The sequence below is a fragment of the Teleopsis dalmanni genome, chromosome X (assembly GCF_002237135.1).
Source record: "Teleopsis dalmanni isolate 2A chromosome X, ASM223713v2, whole genome shotgun sequence".
In the NCBI taxonomy this organism is placed as follows: Eukaryota; Metazoa; Arthropoda; class Insecta; order Diptera; family Diopsidae; genus Teleopsis; species Teleopsis dalmanni.
Window position 1 is genome coordinate 65,718,714 of NC_051848.1, and position 10,928 is coordinate 65,729,641.

At 27.7% G+C, this 10,928-nt stretch overlaps 1 protein-coding gene across 1 annotated transcript in view; it reads right to left on the bottom strand.

Moving 5' to 3' along the window:
* The window catches only part of LOC119662403 (protein wingless), a 33,639-nt gene extending 25,246 nt beyond the window's left edge, over positions 1 to 8,393 (bottom strand). Inside the window, exon 1 of the mRNA XM_038072007.1 lies at positions 8,266 to 8,393. Coding sequence (XP_037927935.1) covers positions 8,266 to 8,366 — 101 coding nt within the window. The 5' untranslated portion in view covers positions 8,367 to 8,393. The remainder of the gene's footprint in view (positions 1 to 8,265) is intronic.
* Positions 8,394 to 10,928: the final 2,535 nt, after the last annotated feature.

Genomic DNA, 10,928 nt, shown 5'->3' on the forward strand with positions numbered 1-10,928 from the left:
TGAAATGGTAAATATAGGCTCTTCAACAGTTCAACACATAATTGAACGTATCGTACATGAAAATCGCATAGAAAATAAGGGACGAAAGGCTTCCAATAAAATTTTTACAGAAAAAGAATCGAGGTATTTGGTAAACCAAACTCGAAAAAATCCAACAATTAGCGCTCCAAAGTTGACAGACATGGCCAAAATAGATTTTGGAAAAATTTGTCATCCTGAAACCGTCCGCAGAATATTGAGAGAATCAAATTTCAATGAAAGAATAGCTGTAAAGAAACCTTTCGTATGTGCAAAAAATAGAATTAAAAGGTTGCAGTTTGCACGAGAGCATTTAAATAAGAGTCCAGCATTTTGGCGAAATGTACTTTTTGCAGACGAAGTCAAAATAAACTTATTTGGATCAGATGGAAGATCTTATGTACGGCGCGAAGTCAATTCTGAGCTCAAACCACAAAATTTTCGTGCTACCGTAAAACACGGAGGTGGTAATGTTATGGTTTGGGCATGTATGTCATCAAATGGAGTAGGAAATTTGGTCTTCATCGAAGAATCTATGAATAAAAATATTTACTTAAAGCTTCTTCAAGAAAATTTGATTCAAAGTGCAACGAAATTGCAGATTGCAGATGATTTTCGCTTTTACCAAGACAACGACCCTAAGCACAAGTCAGCATTAGTACAAACGTGGTTGATATGGCAATGTCCACACATTGTCCAAACTCCTGCACAATCACCAGACTTGAACGTTATTGAAAATTTGTGGTCCGTTTTGAAGACAAATATCAGAAAACATGACATCCCCAACAAATTTGACTTAAGAAACGCTTTACAGCAAGAGTGGAGTAAAATTAGTCCAGATTATACCAAAAAACTGGTTGATTCCATGCCAAAAAGGCTTCATGCTGTTATTACTAATAAGGGATATCCAACAAAGTACTAAGTACTTAGAATTAGTCCGGAAGTTTGTAAAAATATTAGTTTTTTTGATGTTGCATCATTTAAGCTGTGACATGAATTTTTCATTTGGTTTTGGTTTTTGATGCATTACTAAGGAATGGAAGAAGATTTTTGGATTTTTTTTTTCTTAAAATGAATAAACACACTATAAACAATAACTCTGCATACTTTGTTTTTTTAATTTTGCAAAATATTTTGAAATAAACAACATTTTTCAAAAAATTTTTGCTTGCATCAAATAAGCTGTGAGCCACTGTATATGCTATAGCTTTTTTCTAAGTTATAGTTTAAATAGCACTATTTCCTAGTTTTGGAGATGAGAAATAGCTTTAATCTGATATCTCCATTTCTTAATTGCTTTACATGCAACATTTAAATTTCAGTTTTTCGATTTATTAAAGAAAGTCTTAATTTTAGAGGCCTTCACTCAAGATATTGCGACTTGAATTTATAAATAAATACAGGTCCCATTTTTTACCATATTTGTATTAAAAAAAACTGCAGTAGTAGATAATATCAAAACAAAAGTTTTGAATCCAGAATCTAATCTAAATGTAAATCTAGAATATAAGTCTAAAGTTATCATTGTTCAATAAATCATAAAAGTGGTAAGTAAATATTTTAGATTCCATTTCTGAAGACAGGACGTCAATAAGTGAAGGGTGAAGGTTTATTTTGCATAGCGTTTTTGATGAAGTCGTAATTTTAATTTTTGTTATTCGTGATAAACACTCCAGATTGTGAGAACATTATAATACATTTAGCTTATATTTGATTATAATAAAATTCTTTAATGTTTCAAAATATTACAAAATTTTTCATAAACATATAAGCATAGTTTTTCTGCTTATTAGTTATTATTGAAAATGATAGAACATATTTGTATGCAGGGAGTTTAAAAAAAATAGTTTAAGATCTAGCATGAGACACAAATTGACATTAACAGATCAAAAGAACGAGAAGACACTTAAATAAGCAAAAGTAATATTCATAGACATAGATACTATATATAGAATCCATGCTGCTTAAAGTGCTAAAGGGGTAGAATATTTTGTAAAATATTTTAAATTCTAAATAGTCAAATAGCATATGGCAAATATTCCTTTTACCGATTGAAGGCTCATATTTAATGGAATGGAATAGAAAGGAAACAAAATAAAGTTAAATTTCAAGAACAAACAGATTATATGAAGACTTTTTATAATAAGTGCAGGAGCAGTTATACAAAAATGTAAAATACGAAATAATTAGTATCAGAAATGGAACGGATCATTGGAAAATTTGTCAGTGTAATATAAGTTGATCGAACACCAAAGAAGTCAGGGCAACAAAACTTATGGAGTATTACGAAAACATATTAGGACCTCAAAGAAATTGGAAAAATGGAAATGATCGTTGGAAAATTTACTAGTGCAACATAAGCTGATCGAACACCGACACGAAATCACAGCAACAAAACTTATGGAGTATTACGAAAACCGATTTTGACCTCAAGGAAATTGGCAATCCATACACTTATTGTGCAGAGTGTTTTTCAGATAAAATTTGTGCTCTTGATTATTATTAGTGTAATGACAAAATTAAACAAAAATCTTAGATAAAAATTACAAAGTGGCCCAATTGAGCTGTAACCAACTCGAAACCGTTTCAACTCTTGAATTACCGGCAACACTGCGTCCACATCTCATCTAATGGCAGCTGGTTTTATAAGTTACTAGCATGTTAAAATATTTGTGTCTGAGTTTTTTTTGGAAAAATTTTGTCCGTGATGGAATTCAAATGTTATAGTGAGGTAGTCTTATATTCGAGCTGAAAACTACAAGCGATTATTGTTAGAGCTTTCGAACACATTTATGTGAATAAATGGTGTGTTTTTATGAACAGAATACACAGTTCTTATATGAAATGTTTAAAGCTTTTACAGATTTTTTGATATCGGAGTAAATTTTTATAAAAAGTATGAAGCCAATAACAAATTGTTACTACACTCCATGTTGCAGTTATGATAACTAATTATTCTTTATTCTATATAGATAAAATAATGTTAGAAATAATAAATTTTAACTTTTACAACGGTTTGATAAAAATGTTTTAAATAAATTGTATTAATATAACTTATAATGAATAATGATTAGCTCATTTTTAGTAAAAGCCACTGATTTAGTCCAGCAAACAAAATCTTTTCGTTTTTCATTGAATTTAGAGCATTTGATACGAAAACCCAAAAAAAAATGTTTTCGCTATGAAGATTATTATGAAGATGAAAAGCTAAGAAGCTCATGAAAATTATACAGCTGGAGAAGAATTGTCAGTTAAGTTCCATACAAACACAGGAGTTAAACAAAGTTGCCTGCTTTCACCGACCCTATTTTCTGTATATCTGTCTGTATCTGTCTGTATATAATATATTTAAATGACCTACACGAGTGCTTAAATAGAAAATAAATAAGTATTTGGTTATTTTTATATGCAGATGATTTGGTAATTATGTCTGATGATATTCAGATAATGTAGTAGATGATACTCAGACAAGAAATTTTGAATTGTGAATATTGAGAAAGGGGAATTTCCGTTTAGTCAACGAAAATTGAAATTCAATGACAAACAGATTGCAGAGAAGTTGTACTACATAGGTTTTATACTCTCTCTCTGACGTTAAAACTGACTTTTATAAACATATCTTTATCTATATATATTTATAATTAAAGTAGTGAAATTACTTTAGATCATTGTGCATTGGTTCTGCATCTGTATTCAGTGACTTTATCTTTTAAGTTTTTCTCGTACCTACGCTCTTATGATGAGACAAATTAAAGATCAGGACTCTTATATATGTTTGAATTATATATACGAGTATAAAGGTGTTTAGATGAGTTAATAAATTAAAATTTTTAACTTTTAAACAATGTTTTCTTGGAATATATTCTCAATGAATATATTATTAATAAATATAAATAGTATTCGGGTACATATTTTATACTAATGGATTATAAAATCACAAGCTTTAGCATATTTGTACTTAATGAAAACGATATATAATTGTTACATATTTTATACTGTGGGAATATAAAATTAAATAGTTTAGTGTATCTGCACTTAATGAAAATGAATAAACAAATAACTATTTGTTGATATAGGAAATACCGTTACAGTTATTGACATTAGTATTTATAGAACCAGCACTGTTTTCGAATAGTTATAGTAGTTTTGTGGGTCAATGAAAAACAGGCAGAGAGCAAAATTAGAAATCTTTGTTGCTTGCGCACCAACAGTCATTTTTAATGGATATAAAACTGGAGATATTACAAATACGTAATAGAGAAAACTCATGTTGTTTACAAATCGTTGCTTAATACTTAAATTAAACCATTATTTGGTGCTTTTGATATCCTAGAATTATAGAAAACTCACGATTATGAGAGATCAGCTAGCAACAACCCATTGAAATAGAGCTTTGCAAACGTAAGTACGAATGATTTAAACATAACCCACAAAAAAGCAGCAATATTATAATTTAAAAGGTAACAGAATGAAACTTAGAATACGCTTTGTCCAAAAGTGTGCCAAAGCGGATGTGACAAAGGACCGTTACTTATGAAATGGAAAAGCCATTCGACGAACTGATTGCATCGGCGGGCATCAGAAGTAATTGAAAATTCTGTGTACATAAAATTTGTGAATAGGTAATGTTTTTCTTGAATAGTAAATAGACCAATAAATAAAAAATTATATGATAGATAAGAAAATTATAGTTAAATGTGATATGTTGCAACATTTTGCGTAAACAAATGCAATTTCATTAGAATTGAATTTTTTCTTGAAAAATTCCCGTGTCTGATCTGATTTTGTTTACCTTCTTCTTTTTTTTTTTGTTAGTGAATGGCAATTGCTTTCTTTTGCTTTTAAAATATTTAATTATACAATATTATGTATTATTGGCTGAAATTTTTAAACATTGTGTATCCACCTTCATCCTGTTATCCTTAATATACTCGTATTTGACTATTGTCGCTGTATATTCGTAGTTTGAATATTTGTTCTGCATATACAGAGGTTCCCGAATTCCCACTACAAGTCGCTTTATAAACGCTGTCGTCTATTTGTAAGATAATGTTTTATTATGTTGATATAAATTGGGAGTTGACTGCTTTCCTAGAATGCATTTAATTCTATTTGTATTTATTCTTTTTTATTGTATTTGTTTTTGTTTTTTAACTGAAATCAGTTTCTAAACGAGTCTGAAGAGAATTTTGATATATTTAATTTTTAAGTTTCTGTAGAGCTTGTAATTGTGCCTGCGAATTCACATATTTCCGCTTTATGATTTTCATGTATTATTCTACTTTTGCTGATTTTTAATCTCAAATTTTTGAATGAATTTTCAGTTTTGTTGTCTTTACTGTCTGAATGTATTGATATTTGGGTATGATGTACGGTAAGCCTGCCAAATTTGCCATTAATGAAATACAAACATTCCAAAGCAAAGCGCTTAGGAGATAAGTCAATGTTCCAAGGCACACAAGATATAAAGATATTCGTGAAGATCTACGAATTGATACGGTAAAAAGTATATCAAACAAAAAGTGATGAATCTTTTCGATAAAATAGATGAATACCAAATCACAATGCTTATGCTTTTAAGAAGTCTGGGATATTTTGTCTTTGAAAACGCGGCATTATGATACATAAATTCGAAGTCTGTATATTTTAAGTGAAGCATACACAAATGCCCACCCATCATAGGAAAGAGTAAGGGTTTCGGCGAACACACCAATACTAAACAACCATTCAACATTATACTCGTATTTGCTATAGGAATCAAACTTATCTTAATTTTATACAATTACGCATTTAACTCTACTCTCTACTGAATCTCTACTATGAATCTATTCATTTGAGTGCAGCAGCTTAAGTTTATCTAACTTTTGTAAATAATGACAGATTTTTACAGCTAAATATTTCAGTGGTAAATTTAATTTTAGTGCCATGAATATTTATGAAGTATGCAAAAGATACTGTTTTTAGGATATATACAGAGAGTTTTTGGATGATTCGTTTCAAACAATTTTAAAAAAAGAGAAAAACTAGTGCAATCTAAATCAAGTTCTCAAAAAGTATAGTATATAAATAATCACCATTATTGTTTAATATAACAATGATTTTGTTAGTAATATTTTATTTAAGATTTGAATCCTTCTTCTCTCTCCCTCTCTCTATCTTTCCATATCAGGAACGTTTGAGTCATGTAAATAGTGATAGTGTATAAAAAATTAAATTATTTTCTTATACCACGTAAATGCAAGATATACATTAATCGTTTTCTTGGTAGAGTCATCGACCTATTTATCTTAATCACCAACGTTTTTTAAAATTAAAAAAAAAATTTTTTTTTATTACGAAGAAAATATAAATACGAAAAGGTAATAAAAAATTGTAACAGAACTAAAATTTTTCATGCAAATTATGACATGACTATTTTGTATATATATATACTATTGTATAAATATATGTATATAGTTATATTTATCTAGATAACGTATACATATTTGTAAAATTCACATAAAAATATTTTGTTCAATAAGTGGAAAATGAGTCATGTACAATACGTTTTATTTAAAACAATAATTTAGGTAAATAAATAGCCAGGAAGTGTGATTAATACTAAAAACAAAAAAAAAAAAGAATTGTATTAAACACCAATCCATGCTATATGAGTTAATTATTATTTAAATATCGAACATTTTGTTTCGTTTAGATTTAGAATACAAAATCTAAAGGAGTAGGAAGTTATATCTGGAACTTACAAGATAAACCAGCATAACACAATAACATAATACATGGACAGTCGTTCACTGACGACGAAAAGGCCGGCGTCCAAGGATCAGATATTCATATTCCAAGAAGTAGAAGCATACACAATTGATAGGTGTGTTCACTTCAATCTTATACAATGTTTACACTTACAATAATCTAAGTTTATTTGCACATTTGTATATGGTTTATGAATGACATATACCGCAGTTATTGCGATATATACATATTGAGTTAAATGTGAAATTGTGAATATATTATTAAACATGACAAATAGCTAGGCGCCTATACAGGGATTGCAATCTTATCAGTGAGACAATGAAAGAAGTAATGAGGTGTCTAGAATATTTAATAAAAACAAAAAAAATTATGTATTTTATAGATTTCGCGGCATATTGGAAGTTAATAGTAATAAATAGACGTATAAGTCTACCAGAACAGAAACAACACTTTTATTTCTAATCCTGAAATCATATTACGGCTTCTGAAATTGTAGCATTTCTTTATTTATTAGGAAAAAACAAGAAAAATATATAATAAAATTAATGGGTTTATCACGTTTTAAATTACTTACTATACATAGCGTTATTGCCAAAATTGATATTAGGATTGTTGGACTTTAATGAAGAAATGGAACTACTAAATGGCTTATCACATGTTAAGTCATTTATATAAACTTATTTGCTAAATTTATATCAAAATTTATATATATATTGTGACTTTAATGGAGTTTAGAGACTATTAATGGGTTTAACACATTTCAGATCATTTAAGTAAACTTATTACTTAAATTGCTATGCGAATCGTTTGAATTTAATGAAGAATACTTTTAAATTATAACTAAAACTCTAACAGTACTACTACTGTAAGCTAAAATATTATCAAGATGAAGAAAATATTTTGATTATAATCTTGTAGGTCTTATGAATCGGAAGGAGAAACCGTGAAGCACGTGCTGGAAAGGTGATCTGCACTAATACATAAAGAACGAAATATTTTAGCACATAAATAATATCTTATGATGAGTTAAAACTCAATATATTATGTCAAAAACTGTAATTTCTCAATTAAAAAGGTGGTTTATCAATGGAGGGTATAGTGGGTCTTAAGGTTACAATGCAAAACGCCTGTAATAATTCCTGTTATAATAAAAATTATTAGAAATTAAAGAAAATAATTTTGAATTAATTTATTAAATATAGTATTAAAAAATAATGAAATTTTAATAAAAAAATCACAATAATTTTATTCAAACATTAATTTTATTCAAATCAAGAAATGACGATGAAGAATTACTCTCACAAGACTAAAGCAACAAACTTCCCGATGTATTCCGTACTCAGCCTAAAATGACTAAGCAAATCATTTTATGTTTATTAGTTATTTTATGTTATTTTCACAAAATATACATACATATATGTAGATACATATATATAGTTTTAATAAATTTGTTTAGAAATTAAGGATTTGAGATTTGTAGACTGTTAGCTTACTTACCACCACATCGAGCCCCTACCGGTTTTGTGCTTTTGATTTTCTGCTGCATAGCACGTGCACAGCGCTATCAACGAAGCATAGAACACAAGAGACAATTCCATGACTGATTATAATGTTTATACTGTGCGCAAAAGTATTCACTAATGTAGATTAAAATTATATATATATATATATATATATGTATATAGTTATATATATAAATTTTTTTTTTGTTTTATTTATTAATAATTAAATATCCGAGAGCAGCTGGGTTTGAATGAAGTACAAAATTTTCAAAGTTAAAGTGGTAATGAACACGTATATTTTTTATTTCTGTTTTTACAAATTATGTTAATTTGATTGGTTTACCGAATAAATAAATTATTTCATTTTTTTCTATGCATTTTATTATTATTCTAATAATAAAAAACATTTCTATCGTTTATTTGCCAAAGCTTTTATTACACCTTATAGCTTCTTTGAGAGATCTTTTTTTTGAATTCATCATTAAACCACGTTGAAAATTGTTTACTGTAAACACACACAAACTAACGTTTTATTTATCTATTTTCAGTTTTATAGCACGTTTAATTATCACTCCATAAATGAGTTATATTGAACATAATTACAATTTTGGCAGCAGAAGCAAAATTAAGTGCTACAGGTGCATTTCAATGAGGCAAAATTATTTAGCACTTCAGTCGTTACATATATTGTATTTGATCAACAATTTGATACGAGATTCGTTCACAAAAACAGAAATTATACTTTTAAACAATTAGCTCATTTGATGATCTTAGACACAAACAGTTATCCGAAACAGAGTTATATAATGTTATTTAGTTATAAAACATAAAAGGGTTCAATTAATAAAATGTCTCATTAATATACAACTCTCCGTAAACTCTTTTATTTTACTATTATTATTATTATTATTATTATTTTAGTTGAAGTTATTATTATTATTATTATTATTATTGTTGTTGTTGTTGTTGTTGCAATAAAAATCAATTTAAAACACAAATAATGTAAACACTAAACGTAATTAACTGATCGCACATTTAATTATGTGCTCACAAGGGTTAATATGTATTAATTAGTTCTAATATTTTTATTTATATTTATAATTATAATTTTTGCTAAAATAAGTTACACATAATTTAGTCAAGCATATACTGTTCCCCGGTTCAGTGCTAATATTTAACTGATCATATATTTTCTTTTAATAGACTGGAGTACTGCAAGCTTGCCTGCACGTCTTCGTATGTCGCTTTCCTTCTTAACCAAAACAAACACTGCTTTGCCATACTATTAATTTGCTAATATTGCTGGCGTAACACGTGTGTGTGGTTTGAAGATCATCTGCTCATATGTTTTTTGTTGCTTTGTCTATATTAATGATTTGCTGGATCAATTGTTGTAAGTAGGGCGGAGTGTATTAACATAGCAGAGGTATATCCTCTATTCGTTCGTAGGTAATTAAGAAATGAGTGAATAAGCAATTATTCTACATTTGTTTTCGAGCATTTTTACAAATGTTACCTCTCTTTCACACCGCAGTATCATTGGTCGACACAGCCGCATGCCTTCGTCTTCAACGTTATTGGAAGTTGACTTCGTATTCCAAGTATGACCTTGTATATAACAGCAGAATTATAAAGGCCAATGAGCGAACACACAATTTATTGGCCCATGGGAAAACTAAACATATTTAATATATCTGAATAAAATATTATTGTCTTTTACATAGAACTATTTACCATGTGTTAAACAATGCCCTTCTCAAACTTATTTCATTTTCTTTATATATTTTACTAATAAAAGAACTTATACTTCACTATGCAAAGATATTTTATTCAAACAAAAATTATTTCATACATAAAAAATATTGTAACTCAAGCAGTTCAATATTCAGTACAGTGGAAGTGTATATTTAACGAACTTATATATAATTCATATGACAGGTATTGGCTTACATCCGTATAAATGAATATTTGCTTATGCAGTCATTCAATTCCAAAAATTTGTTTGATTTTCTCACACCAAAAATAATATCTATTAAACTGAAACCGACTAATTAAATTATTAGTAATTGAATTATTTCAATAGAATTAACAAATACAGTATTCTATTACTGAGGATATGCTTCTATATTATACCGCAAAATTTATAATGTTATTAATTAATATAATGAAATAGAAATAGTAATATATATACATAAGTTACATACATTCATATATATATTAATATGTGAATATGAATATGATTATGAATATGAGAATATGAATATGAGAATATGAATATGAGAATATGCACATGAATATTAATAAGAGAATATGAATATGACAATATGAATACGAGAGTATGAATATAAAGACGAATATGTGAATATGATTATGTAAATATGAATATGAGAATATGAATATAAAAATATGAATATGAATATTAATAGAAGAATATGAATATGAGAAAACGAATATGAATATGAAAATATGAATATGAAAATATGAATATGAGAATATGAATATGATAATATGAATATGAATATTAATAAGAGAATATGAATATGAGAATATGAATATTAATATGAGAATATGAATATGAGAAAACGAATTTGAATATGTGAATATGAACATGAGAATATTAATATGAAAATATGAATATGAATATAAATAAGATAATAT